Below are 19,402 nucleotides of genomic sequence, written 5' to 3'. Positions count from 1 at the left end.
ATAATTTTTTAAATTAAATAGTACAATTAATTTTGTTGTTTTGCATCAATGATAATTATAAGGCGACTACAATTGTAACAATCAGTCCCATATGTGGGGTAAGTTGTTACTTATAGTTATTGGAATAAGTTGTAACAGATCCATCAACATATTAAAAAATGACACGCGTTTTGAATAGACATCTGCTCAAGAAAAGTCTTTTGAGGTATTAAAAATTAAGCGAAAGACCAGTTTTGCAATATCTTGACTTTTCAGAACCTTATATTTTGACCACCGACGCTCCCGGAATAGCTCGTTACGTATGGTAAATTTTATCCTAAAAATTTTGACGACGTAAATTAGTTTAATTTTAGCAAATATGTCAAAATCGGACGATTCAACGTACATTAATACTTGAATGTCGAATTCTTTTATAACTCCGCAAAACCAGAAAATATAATTACATCATAGGAAAAAGAGAAAAGACGGTCCCCTGACGAAAATGTACCAGGCCCTTTGTTTGAACGCGATAAGATATTGAGGAAAGAAGGGTTGATGTTGCCATCTATGGCATTTCATAAAAAGTATACTAGCGATTTTGTAGATTCACTTCCGTTGGCGGATCTAGTTTCCCTAGAAAATTTGTATAGCGTAAAGCGCTAGAGGCGCGACGTATCGGTATTCAATTCACGTGATTGCCGCGTGAAGAAGAAAGCGCGCGTGCATGTATGTACAAGGTACAAGCTTGCGGCCCGGGCAACCGGCGTTATTCGTTTCTTATTTGTCATTCAGTCAAGACATGTTTCTGGCCTTTTGCCGTATATTTTGAATACGTAGTGAAATTGTAATACGAATCTCTCTGAATTGCGAATTGTGATACTCTTTGGAAAAGAAGAAGTACGAGAGGATTCGAAAAACCAGAATTAGCACACGGCAGGATTATAATCAGTCTCATTCTCGGACGTATGAAAGATCAAAGCCATTACTCCGTTTCTTGATGATGACGACACATTCTGGAGAGACCAAGGGAGCGACTATTATGGACATAGTCCGTTCGGATCTTTTCTAGAAGTGCATTCACATACGGTAGACACCAGGATACAGGTAACTCTTAGATTTCTGAATAAAAATCATTGATCCTCATAAACAGTATCGGTTACAATCATTGATTCCAGAAATCTCGAGAGATCTACCGTTCAGTAAAGGACATAAGAAAGGCTTCAGCATTCAGCGGAGCATTTTGTTGACGGGAACGATAATCGTTCATCTCACTTGAGTACTCAAGTTCTTATTTTTGGGTTGCAACCAATTTAAATTATTCATTTGTGTTTAAAAATGGTAAAATGTCTGAAAAGAAAAAACGCTGGAACTCTCGTTAGGTTAAGTGGACTGTATTCTCATAATATATAAACTCGGTAAGAACTTCGTTAAACATATCGGATTACCATAGCAAAATGACGAAACACTTATGATATTCAGACAAGTAATGTGAATATAGGTTAGATCAATACGTAAATATATTTATAGTAATAAGTGATTATTATCGGGTGTTATAGAGGAGGAATGTTCCTTCAAACAACGTTTAAAAATATAGTCTTTTAATTAACTAAACATAAATAAATACTGGATTTTAAGAATAATCGTATATATAAGGTGGACTAGAAATACGTTGTTTACGCATTAATCCTCGTAAAACATAATGGTGTTTATACATAGCTATCCGAGAGAACTTATATATTTACAAGGCGATAATATGCTTATGTACTTAAAAGTACTCTTTATAGTACGATCGTATATTGAATTAAGGTAAAATCTGGTGCACCGAATTAATATGAAATTAATTGTTTAGGATTAATTATCTAGGAAGTTAACATTTTAACGCCTCGAGAACTTCTTAATGGTAATATAAACAACGAAAGAAAGGTTAAAGACGATTCGTTATTTAAACGCCTTCAGAAGGCAAGATGATTTTCTCGGTCATTGCAGTTCTGCAACCAAAGATCGAGAATGACTGTAACGATACAGTCGTCGTAAAGCTCAGTCGAATGATCTATGGATGTAATTCAGAATACGATGACTTATCTCGCAAAGTAACAACGACTCGTGTTACAGTAGAATATTACATGCGTAATATCCTTTAATCACGTAATTGGCCGGCAAGGAATTGGCGACGCAAAGATTCTCCCCAGCGCGCCTGGCGGCCGGATCGCAAACTAGCGTAAATGAGACAGTTTGTGCAAGTTTACAGCAGAAATGGAGCATACAAACGAAAAAAATAGCTCTCCTCCTGAAAAGAAGAGGAGAGTCACAAATTATTGTTGTGTTCCTCAATGTTTTACGTATTTTTCACCAGCAATTAGTTTACATTTCTTTCCAAAAAGTAAAGAACTAAAGAAAAAATGGGAGAGAACTTTGAAGATGGGCAAACCGGCATCATCATCAATGCGTGTTTGCTCCCAACATTTTTTACCTAAAGACTATTTTCCAGGAAGTAAGTAATTTCAAGTTATTTCTGATTTAGTCTTTATAAAAGTTTCGTATTTGATATAAAGTTGAAGTATATAACTCGTAAATAATTTAAAAAAGTATTATCCTCAGGATGACTGTTTTTTTAGTTTTCATATTTCTATTGAGATTTGTGTATTGTATGATTGTTATAGATTTAAAACGACATAAACTTTTTCCTCATGCCGTGCCCTCCCAAAAACTACCGCAATGATCACATGACAAATTGGAAACATCACCCCAAAAAAGGCAGAAAGAGGCAAGACAGTGGAGAGCCCATGCTCGACAGTGTAATGAAAAATGTAAGTATTATATTTTATATATATGTATACTTTTTTTTAAGGAAACAGTTATTGAAGAAGGAAATTTTGAAAGTGAATTAATTCTGATCCTTTTATTGTTGTTTTTAGAGAAAATGATGGGATTGCAAAAGAAATAAGCACATCATTTCATTCAGATGATAATGAAATAGAAGCTCCTTCACCTCAAGGCCAAGAATATGTTTGCTTAAATAAATACTTTAGTGAAATATCTACTCAAGCAAACTTAATAGATTTGAGGCCTCTAAAGTCATCAGATGAAGTGGGACGAAGTTTGGCTGACGTCATTAGTGAAATGTCAAACACTCTAGATAAAGCTTATCAAGTGAACTTTGAAGTGACACCAATTCCATTTCCAACTATGGGCAATCTTCATCAGTCAATTGAAAAAACAAATATTACCCTTCCAGATTTGTTGACCACTGATGCTAAGCTTTTTACTTTTACTGGCATACATTCTATTGATCTTCTTGATGGTTTAGTAGATTGTGTGTTAGATCTGATAGTAGATGCCTCAACCAATAAAAAAATACTATCTTTAAGAGACAGAATTATTCGCACCATGGTAAAAGTAAAACTAAATATGAGTTTTACTGCAATTGCCGTTCTATTTAATATTACCAGACAAACTTGTTCTAATTATTTCAAGAATATGATACCAATATTATCAAGAGTTTTAAAAGTAATGATATCATGGCCTGATCAAGAAATAATCAGGAAAAATTTGCCACTATCCTTCAAAAAATATAAATGCACTCGAATAATATTGGATTGTGCTGAAACAGTAATAGAAAAATGCAAATGTCTCAAGTGCAGAGTACTTACTTATTTTCAGTACAAGAAGAATCACACTGTTAAATTTGACGTTGGGATAACTCCATCTGGACTCATCACAGAGATCAGCTACGCATTTGGAGGTCGTGCCTCTGATAAATTTATTGTTAATAAAACAGGAGTGCTTGATGACCTGGATTCTTATGATGGAGTTATGGTTGATAAAGGATTTCAAATTGAAGCAGAACGCTTGCAGGTGAGTTTCTGCAATTTTATACTATACTCACGCTGTACTGACTCCTCAATTTACACTGTTTTTTACTTTCTGTATTCCAGCGAAATGTACGACTAATAAGACCTCCCTTTCTGCATCAAAAGCAGCAATTGAGCCAAACGGATGCCTTGGAAACAGCAGATATTGCCAGAGCCAGAGTTCATGTGGAGAGAGTTATTCAGAGGCTACGAGAATTTGAATTATTGAGAGGTCCAGTACCTTGGCCACTGGCTCACTATTTTGATGACACCTTGATAATTGCAGCTGGTTTAACTAATCTTGGTCTCCCAGTTATTAACACAGATAAGTTTATGTGAAATGTAAACTCTTTGAAATAAACAGCAGAAATTTAACTGTGCAGATATCGTGATGTTTGAAATTTATTGCTTTATCAATTTTGTGTAATTTGTTCACAGAGTAAAACTATTTTAATTTTTTTTATATTAATAGAAAGAAAAAACAAAAACTAACAATACTTATTTTTTTGCTTAAGTTATTTTAACTTACTTTTTTACCACCCCTTTATATTTGTTAGAGGAATGTTTGTAAGATCTGAATAAAACACTTTTTAAAACATATTATTATTGGGAGAGGTTTATTTGCGCACCGTTCTATTGCACATACACACGGTAGGCACTCCTACCAGCGGGGTGGGTGTGGGAGGGGGGGCGAAGGCACACACAAGATATAACATAAGATACAAAGAATTTAAAAAAAAAAAAACAGAAAAACTTATACTTAAGAGATCACATTATGACAGTATAACAAGCAAAATTAAATCACATGTTTGTTACAATAAACATTAAAAGAAAAGTTTCATAATATTTTTAATAGTTTCCAAGTTAATTAACATTCTAACAGTTAAAATTTTTTAAATCTCAGGGGGGAATACTAAAAATAAATATTAAAAAAATAGGAAACTTTAAAAAATAGGGTACCTAAGTCGTCTACAGACGATTCCGAGTCTCGACATCGAACTCGCGAAACTCATGTTCGACCGTTAGACGCCGTGCCGTCGTAAGCGGTGAGATCCCGACGACGGGCAGAGGCGCCGTACGGCAAACCGGGCTCGTGCGACGACCGGGTCTCCCCGTTTAAGGGGGACCGGCCGCCTAGTAGTGTGTCACATTGTTTTGAGCCTTTCGACTCACGAGACTCCTAGAGATATCATTGCCACCTTTGACTAGAGAGGATACGGCTGCTCTTGTGTGAAATCCAACATCATTCTGGGCAAAAATTCATCAAAATACACATGTATGAGCCTTGAAACAAGATCAAACACATATTGTTCATCAAATAGAACTCTTTTCCAAATAAAATCATTTCCCACTACAGAATATACTAGATAATCACATTCCGAAAGCCCACTCAAAAGCATACCGATCTGCATTTGTGCATAATGGTCAGTTTTCTTTCTAATTTCACCATCCTTATCCAAGCAGGTCTTGACAGCTCTCATTTCTAAAAGCTCTGATGCTGATAGTCTCTCTCCTTCTTTAAGGGTTTTAATTTCAATGTTTCAAAGAAATTCTTTTCCATCCATAGCAGTACCATCAAGACTGGCCCCTAACCAAGGTAACTCCTCACGGACTAGAAAACAAGACTCTAAGACTTTACATTCACATAAGTCCTCATATCTTTCCCTGGCGATTTTCTCATTGGTGAGACCTCTGATTGTATCTTCATTGCCTTTGAATTTGCTATGGTACACTTCTTGATATCTACTATTCCAATCTGCCTTAGGATTGGCATAGTACGTGTATTGACTTCGAGCCTTGGATGCTGTAATACGAAGATTGCGATTTCTCCTCCACATATTTGTTCCTTGACTTCCACTTGCCATTGTAACGTTTTGCTGTAATGAGACTCTCACGTAATTTTCATAGAACTGAAGTAGTTCTGATCTTAATGATTCAAGTTTTTGATTAGTAAGTTTGCTAAGTTTTCCTAGCACTTTCCAAGACCTGAAAGTAACAAGCCTAAAAATATTATCTGAATTTTCTGCAGCTTTGCAATTAAAAGCATTTTCTTCATTGTCCGTAGATCCAGCTCCATGACGTAGACCACTGTAGAAAATTGAATATTCACTCAGCGGAGCACTTACAGTACAATCAGAAAAAAAATAAGAGAATAAATAAAAATATTATTAATACTATTAATGTTTATCATTTTCTATAGAAAAAAGAAAACATTAATATCATTAATGCTTATATTATTTTCTATCCCTAATTTTAAAGGTCATTAAAAAATTTACAATTATAAAATACATCTTCATCCGATCAGTTTATTATATTTCATGACAAAATTCAGTACAGTAAATAAATCAACGGTACTAACATTTACTCTGTATACTAATTTCTAAGATTCAATTTGTATTACTTGTATCGCACATGATTATAAAAAAGAACCAAAAATGTTTAATTTACAGTTAAAAAATTCGCAGTTAATTCATTCAAAAGACATAAAGTACAGAAAATTTGATATTAATTTAAATTAATTAATCAGTAGTATTTTAACAGTCCACTTTCTCAATTTTATTGGGGCTTACAACGACATAGTCTTTCAGCCCATTTCTTCTCCATATCTTTAGTGACCTCAGGCATAGCAGACACATAAACATCTTTTTGTGAGTCAACATGACATAAATCTGTCAGACGTTTTGCTTCATACTCCTTCAACGTGGAGGTTTTAAGAGCTCCCCACTGTTGTTCGATGTCTGTGCAACTTAAATCTACTAATTCTGCTTCCTCCACTCTGGAAAAAATGTATTATAAATATATTTTTCGTATAGTGAAAAATCGGTGCTTAATATTAAAAATAAAAAGGCAAAACAATAAGATACTTGAGAAGACTAACCTTGTCAGGTAAAGAAGAACAGCTACAACATGTTTACATTTTTCGGATTGCCCAGCTGGACATTCACATTCTACAGACTGGTCTTTTAATAATCGCGAACCATATTCTTCTTCCAAATTCACCCAAACTTCAACTAAATAAGGATGTTGAGTAGTAAGACCTGAGGTTCTCAAGACGAGAGCCTGAATGTGTAACACAGAGTCTTTCCTTTCTTTTAGTCCCACTGACACAACTAAACCACTCTCTAATACTTGCTCGCTCTCACGCATTGGACGCACAAAATCTTTAGTAGCATTCATAGGGTCCACAACGGAAAGAATCTTCGACATTTTCGACAAATAAAATATAAACAATAACATATGTCCCGGTCTAGTCTTACATCTGTCTCATTTACGCTACTTCGGGATTTGGCCACCAGGAGCGCTCGGGAAATCTTTGCGTCGCCAATGGACAATCACGTAGTTTGGTAATGGCCGTGGTATTGTTAATGGCCGTCGTAGAGAAAGTCCTTCCTTCCTTCCTTCCTTCCTTCGTTCATTTACAAGAGATCCCCTCTCGTGGTATGTAATGTTCCGTGTACTTGATGGATTCTGATCTTTTGGTTGTACGACTCGAGGACATTTACAATCCGTATATATTCGTAGTATCGTTATAAGATATTTCGGAAGCTTCACTCGAAACGTTTTATCGTGAAGGAGACTCGACGACTTCTGTCTCTGCCAGGCGCCGTCTACCAGCGGCGGTAGCGCGTAATAATCTAGTGTTATGCGCAGTGATTAGTGCGCATCGGTCTTCTAGCCCTGCGGCGGCGGTGGGCTATTCTACGGCCCGGCGTAGGGCACGGCCCTTAGCTTCTCTCTCACTCTCTCTCTCTATCTCTCTCTTGTGTGTGCTTCTAGCGCGCGTGGGTGGGTACATGTGTATGTGGATATAGGTGTGTTTATGGAGTCGGGAGCTCTGTTCTACGAGCTAATTCTTTCTTTCTTAAACAATTTGGATTATTTTCTCTTTTGGCCAAATCTTGTAATTTATGCAAACTTGCGATACGTTTAATTTTATTTTCTTTGGCAATTAATTTCTCATATTTCTTGATACATATTTGCGATGAAATTCATTTGTTAAATCAATACGAATTATAAAGCGACAAATATTCGAGATAAGATTTATATTGCTTCAATTGTTTTAAACAAGATTCGTCAGAGAATTCAACGCTCATTTACTCAGAAATTGTAATTAAAGGTGCGATACACAATTACATTCTTTCTCTGTATTATACATCGATTTATGCGAAATACTTTATAATTTTCTTTACGTTTTCACGAATTGAGTCTGGATTAATGCGTTTGATATTTTGTAAGATTCATTCTATTAACAAAAAAGAAATTGTTCTTGCAATCATTTATTAATATATTTCAGATTTTTTCAAGAATATCATGGTCTTGAATTTACAACTCAAGACTGGTGATATTTAATTCAATTTAATATTTTAATAATATTCATTAATTTAATTTAAGATAGAAGTTGAGTAGATAAATCAATGACAGATCTACCCCGGGGTAGCTCCGAGGGAGGAGCGGGGCGGGGGGGGACTCGCGGCCGAGGGGTCTGCCGGGGGGGTGGGACTCGAGGGCGAGGGGGAGCGAGGGGGGGACGACTCGTTGGCGAAGAGAAGCGAGGAGGGGGGAGGACGACTCGTTGGTGAGGGGGAGCAGGGGAGGTGTCGGCGAGCGTGCCGGGATATGTTTATTAAATATTAATAAACATATCATATTGACAAGGGGTACCGCCGAGGGGGGGGTAGGTGTCGTCACTTTATCGGCGCGGGGGTATTACAAAGGTGCTGTTCGGCTGCTGGAATTTTATCGGTGAATATAAATAAAACAGCGAGTTAGACACTTGACTCCGCAATGATCTCACAAATGACGATTTAACCGTTGCGGAGTTCTCTTCATGTTTTTTTCTAAGAAGAGCCGCTGTCTCTCTCGCTCCCATCCCCCCCGTTCGCGTTATCTCTTCCTCGCGCGCGGTCTCTCTCGCTCTTACATTATTAATTTTTTAGATAAAAACAAAAAAAAATACCTTAATCTCGACGAGGGAGGGCTCCATGGCCGCGGCCCACCGACATCCGTCTGAATGCTGCCAATAGTGCCTCCTGTGGATTTTGGCGGCCAGGGCGGTTGACGGGAGGAGGAGGAGAACCCGCGATGTGTACAATTCAAACCACACGTCGAACACCAGCTCGTCCGCCAATCTCTCGTCCTCAGGTGTTAGACGATACGCGCGACCCTGCACGAGGGAATCGGCGTAAAATTGTGCCCGCCCGCGTCCGAGAGCCGGGAGGCCAAGAGCGTTCCTCAGCGCTCGCCCGCGTGAGATCGCGGGTGGCGTGCCCACCTGAGCTGTTGGGAGCCGGGGCGCGGGTGGCTGACGCGGGGGAGCAGCGGACCTCTCCTCTTGAATCTCACTTTGTGCCCGCCCGCGTCTGAGAGCCGGGAGGCCGAGAGCGTTCTTCAGCGCTCGCCCGCGTGAGATCCCGGGTGACGTGCCCACCTGAGCTGTTGGGAGCCGGGGCGCGGGTGGCTGACGCGGGGGAGCAGCGGACCTCTCCTCTTGAATCTCACTATCACTACTATCACTACTATCACTATCTTCTAAGTTGTCAATATCAAAATCGGAATTAAAAAATTCCGCGATACTAATGTTTAGCACAGGCCGCCCGCGGGGGATAAGCCCGCGTCCACCACCGAGCGTCCGCGGGATACGCGGGAAACGCGGGAGACGTGGGAGAGCAGCGGGCCTCTCCTCCTGATCACCAGCACCAGCAAAGTCGTTCAAGTTAAAGTCGTTCAAATTAAAGTCGTTAAAATTAGAATCGTTTAAAATGTCACTTATTTTTACATATTTAGGCGCGTACGGGGGAAGATCGTACGGAGACATCACAAAATAATTTTAAAAAATCACACAAAAAAATACGGACTCGTCTAACGCGTGCACTGCTCTGCGACTGCAGTCAGAATGCCACTTTTTTCCGTTGTGAGTAGTGATATCAATAAGAGTTCTAGGCGAGGATCTCAGGGGGGTGAGGGGCGGGGGATAGTATTTATAAACAGATGTCATTTCACACTACAAAAGCGAGCGTCGATGGCCCGACGACGTAGGTACTCGACCAAAAATTTTATGACTAACCGTCGCGGTCTCTCCTCTTTATTTTTTCTGTCTAGGAGAATTATCTAAGGAAAAGAATAGATAATTATTTATAATTATTTAATATTTTTTTTTTTTTTTTAAGAAAAATTTCTAAAAAAAACTCCGAGATATACGAGGTAAAAAAAGAGAAACAATGAAACGCCGGAAAAAAAGTTGGCCTGGGAGTCTCTCGGAGACCCCCGCTGTGCATGTATACCGCCGCAATGTCCTCTTCAGACATGTCTTTTAGGGTAATTTATTGAGGTTTTTTTTTGTGAACATGTGGGTCACAGCCGTCACAGGTTCACTGGGTCACGTTTTTGCGGCGCCATTCGATTATGACGTTGCGCGTTATTTCTTTTTTTCTTTCTTATCTTTGTCTTCCTCTCGAAAAGGACCGTCTTCTCGTTCGCGTTCTCTCTCGCGCGCGTTCTCTCTCGCTCCCGTCCCACGTTCGCGTTCTCTCTCGCGCGCAGTCTCTCGCGCGCAGTCTCTCTCGAAAAGGACCGTCTTCTCGTTCGCATTCTCTCTCGCGCGCGTTCTCTCTCTCGCTCCCGTCCCCTGTTTGCGTTCTCTCTCGCGCGCGCAGTCTTTCTCTCGCTCCCGTCCCCCGTTCGCGTTCTCGTTCAGAAATTATACAAAAACTACAAATAGAAAAATTGCTTACCACCGCCACCGCTTGATTTCAACCTAAAACCCCCGGCTCTTGAGTCACCTTCCGCACTGTGTGTGACACAACATTGATTGTCTTTTTATTGTTACACTTATTGTTACACTTATTGTTACACTTATTGTTAATCTCTTAGCAGTATAGGTTTCTTAATTTTAGATAATATACACTTAAAATATTTTTCCAGACACTTCCATTTCTTCAGGCACATATATTTCCATCTTTATAAATAGAGAACGTTTCTCTTACGAGGATGAACCAATTTATTTGGAGATCGAGAAAATCTTGATGCGATCGGAGATCGGCGATTTCGATCTCGCGACGGAATAGATATCGCACTACGTCGACTCTCCTCTTATACAATCTGCTACAGTTTCTCATCTGCGGTTTGCTAATTTTCACAATCTTGAATTTAGAATTACGTATCGGTTTGCAAAGTTTTGCGTACTCGCTCATATCGGTGGGCTTTGATATACAGCTCTTAAGATGGCGAACCAATTGTTGTATAAACCGCACGATCATGCACACCAACCGACTCTCACTTCTAGTCCTCGACTACTGAGCGTACCTTCAAATTCATCCTTCTACATCACACTATTGTCACATCGTTTGTTTATCATATCTAATTTCATCTCAGCATCCATACAATTATACCTTCCGAAAAATCTGCGATGTGCAGTTTTGCACGTGTGCGATGAAGTCACCCGCGAGACATATTCTCGAAAACGATATCGCGACATTGACTTTCAGTTATTTGATCTGTAAAACAGCTATCAAACAGCTAAAAACAGCTATCAAACAGCTCTTGAACAGCTATCAAACAACTAAAAACAACTAAAAACAGCTAAAAACAGCTAAAACATCTATATTATACTACAAAGTATGTGGGAAAAGAAAATAAAACGTTTATATATACATATATAGTTTATTTCAAAAAATCATAATTTTTCTGGTGTCGCGACCACCAGTTAAATATTTTTAATACATTTTGCAACACGCAATTCTTAACATGTTTTTCGCATCTTACAGTATTAGTAACATCTAGATTATGTAAAGATTCGATATCTTCATAATCTGCATCCAAAGTCTCAATTTTTAGATTTTTTCTCAGTAATAGTAGTACCATTGATGCAACAGAGACGGAAAATGCCATAGCTCTTTCAGATATGGTAATCAAAACCGAAGTCGCAATTGAGAATGTGACTAATCCAATCCTACAGCAATCACTTCAGCTAAACGTAACCTTATTTATACTTATGTTATAAAATATTTTATTTGGATATCATCCTCCACTTTTACATTAGCAGTTTTTAATTGTATTCTATTATATTAGGAACAAGTGGAATGCATCAGCTTCGGCGGGGTACTCGTCTCGAAAAAGACGTTGCAAAACTGCCACCCGTCAAAAGTTTCAAAATTAACAACAGACTTGATGACTGTAATATTCTCGCAATCGGAGATGGCTGAATCGTCTCTTACAGGAAAAATTGCAAATATGCACAAAAGTCGGAACAAATGCGGCGAGGTTCGAGAAAAGAAACAACTCGATCCGTTGAAAACCCGAGCCATCATTGGTAATCCATTCTATATACATATATTCTGTTTTTATATATTAAACATCTATTATGTATGCGTATATAGAAATCAAATAAAAAATAACTGATTCTGATGACATAATTGTCAGGTTTGTATTACAAAATGCCAATGTTTTTACAGATTACGTACAGCAGCAGATTTAAGGGTCAACAGAGACGGAGATAAAAAATACAATGAAAGGCAAATTGAAATATGAAGCTCAAAAACTGAACGGCGTCGGATTCAAGAAATCCGGAAAACCAACTGGAAAGTCGGTCAAGAAGGAAGTACTAGATCAGGATCAAGCACAGTAATGATCAGCGGGACATGTGTTATTCTGAATTGATGATCCAGTACATCATCGGAACTTGAGTTTTTCCTTTACATTTTGATTTTATTATTTTGTTTTATTTAGTGTTTATTTTGTTTATAATCAGTTATTTTGATTTTATTTTCTTGTAATTTTATTAATCTTTGATAACAGAATTATAACAATTTTATAGTATTGTTAGTTACATACGAGACTATTTTTTATACACACGCGAAACTTGTCATAAATAGTTCGTATATATATTTTTTTTTTAAACGACAAGCTTTTATAATGTGGATACCATGACAGTATTACAATATTGGATCCAGATTGCAATAAACATTCAGTTCCTTACATATATGAGGCATTATATATATATTGCCAACTTGGCAAACGTTTTGACCTTGACCAGTTCCGATTTAATTGTCCCATGATTTTTTATGTTATTGTATTTGCTTAAATTTTGTTATAAATTTTTGAAATCCAAAATTTTGACCCAAATTAAAAAATCAGAAAACATTTCAAAAAATCTGATGTCAGATAACAAAACATTTGAGCTTATAAGATTTACCTATAGTGTCTTAGACTTTTTTTATTTTATACGTTTTAAAATTTTGTAAATGCTCCAACTCGAGGAATCGAGCTTAAATTTTCTATATAAATGAAGGAACATTAAACAAATTTGGTACGCAAATTTGTTTAATGTTAGTTAATTTATATACAAAGTTTTTCTTAGCTCGATTGATCGAAGATATTAATCAATTAAGTTAGAACATTTCAAGAGTTTATTAAATAACTTTTTAAAATCTTCCGAAAAAAAGTTTAAAAGTCCACTTTCTAAATACGCTTAAATATTCAATGAAAGATCGTGCTTTACTATTATTATATATATATATAAACTGTGTCCGTTGAACCAAAGGCAATGGGAAATGAAGGCATATTTATATTAAAAACAAAATAGTACCATTTATTAAAATGTCATTGAATTTCCAATGTTTACCAGACGCAATGGAAATGAAGGCATTTTTGCCAAAAATAAAAATTTCCACACAAAATCCTATTGGTATTGCCAGTGTTAATACCAATGGCAATACTAATGGCAATACCAATGGCAATACCAACGGCAATACCAACGGCAAAACCAGTGGCAATACTAATGGGATTTTGTGTGGAACTTTTTATCTTTGGCAAAAATGCCTTCATTTCCATTGCGTCTGGAACAATGGGAATTCAATGGCATTTTTTAATGGCAATGAAGGGCACATTTTCATGCGTCTTCTCTTTGACCAGCACTAGCCGATATCGAACATGTGGATTACTTTTTATCCGAACCGAACATCCCAAATTAGTAATTGTGGAAACCTTACCCGAAGATAACCTTACTAAAGGCACCGGTCGCGTAGGTGGCATCCGTGGTCAGCTCAACCAATTGTACAGAAACATCTTGTTACAACAATGTAGACTTGAGCTAAAAATGATGCAGAATGCCTTGGCAATAGCTGCACGGTCCCCCGACATCTTCGCGTACCACTTTATGAAAGGACCTGGATATATGCCCCTTTTGGCCGGCGAAGTAATCCACATAGTAAAATGCGTCCCAGTCGAGGTAAAATTGACCCATACTGAGGACTGCTACGAGCAACTCCCAGTGATACTAAATAACAGAACCCACTTCCTAACACCGCAAACGCACATACTTCTACGACAAGGGACACAGATTAACTGCAATTCATTTGCACCTCCCATGTACCTCCTAGGAGACGCATGGTATAAGATTATGCCAAAACCAGTGGAAACTGTGGCACCCACCATCATGAAGCCCATGACTAAGCCCGTCTGGAGATATGTGAGTCCCGGAGCATTAGCTACCAGTGGCATATATACACCAAAGGATCTCGAAGACCTAAAGGACCATATAATGTTTCCTGCCAAGCAACCTGCGGTCCTTAATACTGTAGCGAGAGGAGTGTTGGGGCAATCAACCTCGTTACATGGAGGATCCATTGCCAACTTGATCAACGAAGCATCAATTGAAAAATATGCATTATCCCCTTGGCAGAAATTCTGGAGCAAATTTTTAATCTTTGGCAACATTAGCGCCGGAATAATCGGGATATATTTATTCATAAGAATCTTCAAACTGATACTAGATACTCTCGTACACGGGTACGCTCTTCACACAGTATATGGATGGTCCGTATACCTGATAGGAGCCATATGGGATTCCTTGACCCAACTCTTATTACATCTAGGGAAAAGGAAACCTGACACCGAAAGACCCACTGCTCCAGATAGATCGGAGGAAGAGAGACAATCTCTTGAGGCACAAACTCACATGACAACTAATAACGGACCAGGACATTCTTTTTCATTCGGGAGACCTCTCCTCCCTCTGAAGGAAACTTCCACTTACACTCTTGAACTTAAAGGATAATAAAACTAATAATAATAATAACAACAATAGATTATATTTACCCGGTCAATGTACTGTCTCTTACTATCGGTATCCTTCGACGCCAACCCTACTGTTTTTAACTACATGCTACGACATGCAGGGAAATCAAAACGTCACTATTCTTTTATAGAAATGGAAATTGAGTGTATCAACCCCCGACTTTTGACCCGCGGGCCACTAAGGGTCAAGGTCATAAAGGTAGAATCCCCCACCTTCCTATGGGTTTAATTGGAAAACTTGCGTGATGACCTGGACGAACTCGTTGACGATCTAACGCGCAGGATGATGCGCAGGAGTAATTCCTTGCAGATGCCACCCGACCGCGTGCTACCAGGAGAAGCAGTAACCATCCGGGAAGGAAGACGTTGGCAAAGAGGGCTCGTGTACCAGATCGAAAAAAATGGATTGGTCACGATCGCCTTACGAGACTGGGGACGGGTCATCCAGCGACCTATATTTGACACCTACATCCTAGAAGACCCATTTTGCAATCTACCTTGGCAGGCCATCCCCTGCGGGCTTGCAAATATCCAGGTTGTTGGAGCAAAACCAAAATGGCCCCGAAGAGTAAACGACCTGACCAGACTACTGCTGGAACGACGGGAAGGATGGATCCGGATTCGCACCACTCTCCGAGATGAAGCCGCCGTGGTTAATTTCAAACCCGAACGCGAGAGTGAAGAAGAACTAGGCAACACGGAAGAATTGCTGATACGAATGGGGTGCGCCTTGCATGCTGACCAACAAATAACAAAAACACACCCTACAATTCTCTAGGTGAGGAACAAACACGCAAAACAAATATGTATGTCTATATATATATGCAAATATATATATACATGTATATATAAAAAAAAACAAAAAAAACAATAATAGCATAATTCTACACCTAATTTTAGCAACTACACCTATTTTAGTTATAGTTAGTTAATAACAATTGGTAATAAATCTTTAGGGATATAATATGTATATATATTTTTTTTTCTTGAAATAATTATTGTTACAGTTAAATGCATTAGAGAATAACGTATGGTTGTCTTCTTTCAAAAAAAAGAGGGAAAAAGAGATATAGAGGACCTAGCTATATATTCCCCCTCCTCTTTCCTTGAAATATCTTGAAACCCACGGTACGTACCCGATAATGTTCCATGAGTTATCTTATGAAGAACAATCTGCTAGGCGCTCGCCCCCCCTTCTTTTTCTCCTTGTCAGCCTATATGACTCCATACAAAGCGAGACGCATAACAATTCAATTGCGCCCAGCAAGGGCCAATCTGCAACACATGTCAAAGGGTACACAAAGATTCAGGCCAGCAGAGCCCGACTAAACCAAACGTGGAAATCTCAGCGGTCACCGTACGGGTAAAATAATAGTTACCCTAAGCGGAGACTCGGCACAAAAAAGGGAAAGCGTAATAAACTTCCCGAAACCAGAGACATTCATGTAGTCAACCTATTCTCGTGACCTACGACTCCCGTCTCTTTCCCAAACTTAATCTCTGAACTCTAAAAGAAAAAGAAAACAACAAAAACAAAACAAAAAAAAATAATAATAATAAATAAACAAATAAAAGAATACGTATATATATTTTTAAAGAATATATAAATATATAAATATATATATATATAATATATATGTATATTAGCATATTTAGTCAATGTATAAGTATCTTAGTATGTATACATGTGCACATAGGAAGAACTACCATTTTTTATTATGATATTTCCTTAACTAACCCAACCGGCACATGTATATGTAATTTCCATTTAAAAAAAAAAAAAAAAAAAATGTGTATATATATATATATATATGTATACGCGCATCCGAATGTAACGCGTATGTATAAAAATAAGAAAGACGAAGGAATTAAGGAAGGGGTTATGGAGGTCGCCTAATTCTTTCCTCTTTCTTTAAATAAAACCAGAGAAATAAGCGCTATTCGGAGACGAGTGGTATTCTAGTCTATTTAGGGCTTAGCACCGATTAAGTTATCAACCGACGAAAGAACGAAATCGCTCAAAATTCACTTACTTCCGCAAATGTTGTGTATATACACCCCCAACATTTGTCCTGTTGACTCCACGATTTCCTTCTTTCGTGAAATCACTCATCTCATCACATAAAACAGACGGAAACCCTAAAATAGCGGCTATCAATTGACGAAGCGGATGTACTCCAACTGTCATCGCTCATAAAATGGTAAATGACGAAACCTTCCAGAAGACTCGAACCTAATAAAATAGGCAAATTATAGACTTGTTTGTCGCATTCCATCTAATTCTACGAAATGAAGCACAAAATTTCGATTATCTCGAAATTTCGTGGCAAAGGGCGCAATAAATTAAAAACGCCATAAGGATCTGGGTGACCTCTCGAGTCACGGAAGGGCTGATCTCACGCTTTTCCGTGAAACACAGATTTGACCTAAGACCCACGCCTCGCGGCGATTGATAAAATTAAGACTCTGGAAGGGACTGTCAAAGGGCAAGATGATAACGTACTCGCCAATAAATAGCCGCTAATTAAAAATTGCTCATAGGCAACGACGATTTTTGGAGCAAGTTGCCACGGGATAGGCGAAAAATTGAAACATACGTCACGATCAGAAGAGAACTCTACCCAATCAAATCGGATTAAAACATAATCCCGCCTCCGTATAAAAATCGCGATTTTGCGCACTTGGGTCCACTTCTGATCCAGTCCAAGACGTCTTAAAATTATATTTACCAGCCGTACTTGTCAACTATCATCCAGCTGTATTCCTCAAGCGAAACTAGATTTCTGTCGCGTCGCGAGTCGATTCTGTGCGCGCCAAGACACATCACAGAACCGAGCCAAACCTACCTCCGGAAGAATCCGGCGCAGTCACCTCAGAGACTCCCCGATCACAGCCGTCAACAGTAAGTCCGAGATACCCGCTCGGTTATCTACATACATCCCTACAGTATACATATATATATATGTGTGTGAATACCATACACGAGAACACGTATATATATTTATATATATAAGTATAAAATCGTCTTTAAAACTCTCTTTTTTTTTTAATTCAAAATCATAAAATAATTTTAGTGAAGTCGAAAATTCACCGCCGCATGCCCTTGAGAATAATTATCCGCAATCGGCTAAATCGGAACAGGCGCGCCCGCATAGTGGAGCGACAGCTCCTAGCCTCATTTCTAAGACGCGAACGGTCTCCGCATATCGAAATCGCTATCCCCGATTCTCCCTCTTCCCGATCTCCCTCATCTGCCTGTTGTTCCCTTGCGTATCGGGTGTTCCCCGATACCCCAGAATCTTCCCCCCTTTTTGAATCTTCCTACTCTCCAGTTCCTTCCGAGGAACTTGCGGAGTTCCGGGAGAGATCACCCTGCAACTTCTCCCCTGTTCCTTTCGACGGAATTCCTTCCCCCTCTAGTTCCACCACCCTCTATCGCGACAGATCACCCTCTCCCTCCTTTTCCGACTCGAGTATCGAAGTACTCGAGGAATCCTTCCCGCGTTCCCCGTCCCCTACTATAGAAATAGTATATGAATGTATAAATTTATAACCAATTGCTAATCAACCATTGTATCGTAATCATAGCCCCTTACGTAATCATGAATTTATAACTAACTATTTCTCTAGAATAAATTTAAATATTTTATTCTGATAACTATGTTACCAAATTAATATTTGAACCCTCATTTTATATATTCACGCATACATAGTCAACACTTATTCTTCACAATCTACTCACCAAATGTATCGTTGACGAGCAGAATATCGATCTTTATAAAAATTCTCCCGTATCTTCCGAATTTGTACCAGGACGAATGTCAATCCACACACACACCACACTTCCACGTATTATTATATACAATAATGATTCTTTAATTTGTAATAATATTTGTCTATTCCTTTTACAATAAATGTTCCAATTATTTGATTAAAATAAACTCAATGTTTATTCATTTATAAATGTTTCGTGCGCGACCGAGGTACCCTCGGGGCACGAAGTATGCCGGGACCACCCTGTCCAGGGCGCGGGGCAAGAACCAAGGACGTAGCGAAAAGAGGGTTCAAAAAACGCTCGCCGGGTTTTCTGACAAACACACTTTATTGCACATAGAGTACTTCTCGCATTCACGCACCCGAGCACCCGGAGCATTCGCGGGATGGCGGGACGGAAATCTTGAGTCGCTCCTTCGGTCTGCGTGGCTCGCGAACCGGAAATCTTGTAGAGCGGTAGATGACCGCCCTCGCGTCCGGAGATCTTGCTCGCGGTCAACGGATATCTTGGCGCGAAGCAGACGAGCGACCGCGGTCACGAGGTGCGAGATGCTCAGGCTTTCCCTTGGTCTCGGGTACGCGATAGTGAGTTCGTTTTTTACACAATCACTATACGCTTTACATTCACGATGATGGTCCGTGTTCACGAACGGCGCGGCACGTCAAGATGGCCGCGAGAGAGGGGTCGATATCGGGATCGAGCTCCCTACGCTGAGTTATTGAGA

The 19,402-nt window shown here is 38.8% G+C and overlaps 4 protein-coding genes across 4 annotated transcripts; 3 read left to right on the top strand and 1 right to left on the bottom strand.

Moving 5' to 3' along the window:
- Positions 1–1,589: 1,589 nt before the first annotated feature.
- On the top strand, positions 1,590–4,311 carry LOC143906770 (uncharacterized). Its single transcript, XM_077423025.1, has 4 exons — positions 1,590–2,470; positions 2,640–2,786; positions 2,895–3,834; positions 3,915–4,311. Exons 3-4 carry the CDS (start codon positions 3,100–3,102, stop codon positions 4,167–4,169), a joined length of 990 nt encoding a protein of 329 aa, XP_077279151.1. The 5' UTR covers positions 1,590–2,470; positions 2,640–2,786; positions 2,895–3,099; the 3' UTR covers positions 4,170–4,311.
- A 1,912-nt stretch (positions 4,312–6,223) lies between these two features.
- LOC143906771 (uncharacterized) lies at positions 6,224–7,161 on the bottom strand. The gene is made up of 2 exons (XM_077423026.1): positions 6,709–7,161; positions 6,224–6,606 (listed from the first exon to the last, which is right to left on the bottom strand). The coding sequence occupies exons 1-2, from the start codon at positions 7,065–7,067 to the stop codon at positions 6,387–6,389; spliced, it is 579 nt and encodes a 192-aa protein (XP_077279152.1). The 5' UTR covers positions 7,068–7,161; the 3' UTR covers positions 6,224–6,386.
- A 4,279-nt stretch (positions 7,162–11,440) lies between these two features.
- Positions 11,441–12,929, top strand: LOC143906775 (uncharacterized). Its single transcript, XM_077423030.1, has 3 exons — positions 11,441–11,802; positions 11,898–12,138; positions 12,281–12,929. The coding sequence occupies exons 1-3, from the start codon at positions 11,731–11,733 to the stop codon at positions 12,301–12,303; spliced, it is 336 nt and encodes a 111-aa protein (XP_077279156.1). The 5' UTR covers positions 11,441–11,730; the 3' UTR covers positions 12,304–12,929.
- Positions 12,930–13,671: 742 nt separating this feature from the next.
- On the top strand, positions 13,672–14,883 carry LOC143906795 (uncharacterized). The gene has a single exon (XM_077423049.1). It carries the CDS (start codon positions 13,672–13,674, stop codon positions 14,881–14,883), a length of 1,212 nt encoding a protein of 403 aa, XP_077279175.1.
- Positions 14,884–19,402: the final 4,519 nt, after the last annotated feature.

The sequence above is a fragment of the Temnothorax americanus genome, unplaced genomic scaffold, assembly GCF_048541705.1.
Source record: "Temnothorax americanus isolate GAGA-0224 unplaced genomic scaffold, ASM4854170v1 Scaffold76, whole genome shotgun sequence".
Classification (NCBI taxonomy): Eukaryota; Metazoa; Arthropoda; class Insecta; order Hymenoptera; family Formicidae; genus Temnothorax; species Temnothorax americanus.
This window is presented reverse-complemented; position numbering and strand designations above follow the sequence as displayed.

Excerpts from the sequence above, each read along its gene's own strand:
- LOC143906770 (XM_077423025.1), top strand. The coding sequence starts at position 3,100 with ATGTCAAACACTCTAGATAAAGCTTATCAAGTGAACTTTGAAGTGACA. Across the intron at positions 3,835-3,914 it reads TTGAAGCAGAACGCTTGCAG|CGAAATGTACGACTAATAAG; the intron begins GTGAGTTTCTGC and ends TCTGTATTCCAG.
- LOC143906771 (XM_077423026.1), bottom strand. The coding sequence starts at position 7,067 with ATGTTATTGTTTATATTTTATTTGTCGAAAATGTCGAAGATTCTTTCC. Across the intron at positions 6,607-6,708 it reads GTTCTTCTTTACCTGACAAG|AGTGGAGGAAGCAGAATTAG; the intron begins GTTAGTCTTCTC and ends CATTTTTTCCAG.
- LOC143906775 (XM_077423030.1), top strand. The coding sequence starts at position 11,731 with ATGGTAATCAAAACCGAAGTCGCAATTGAGAATGTGACTAATCCAATC. Across the intron at positions 11,803-11,897 it reads AGCAATCACTTCAGCTAAAC|GAACAAGTGGAATGCATCAG; the intron begins GTAACCTTATTT and ends CTATTATATTAG. Across the intron at positions 12,139-12,280 it reads GAAAACCCGAGCCATCATTG|ATTACGTACAGCAGCAGATT; the intron begins GTAATCCATTCT and ends ATGTTTTTACAG.
- LOC143906795 (XM_077423049.1), top strand. The coding sequence starts at position 13,672 with ATGGGAATTCAATGGCATTTTTTAATGGCAATGAAGGGCACATTTTCA.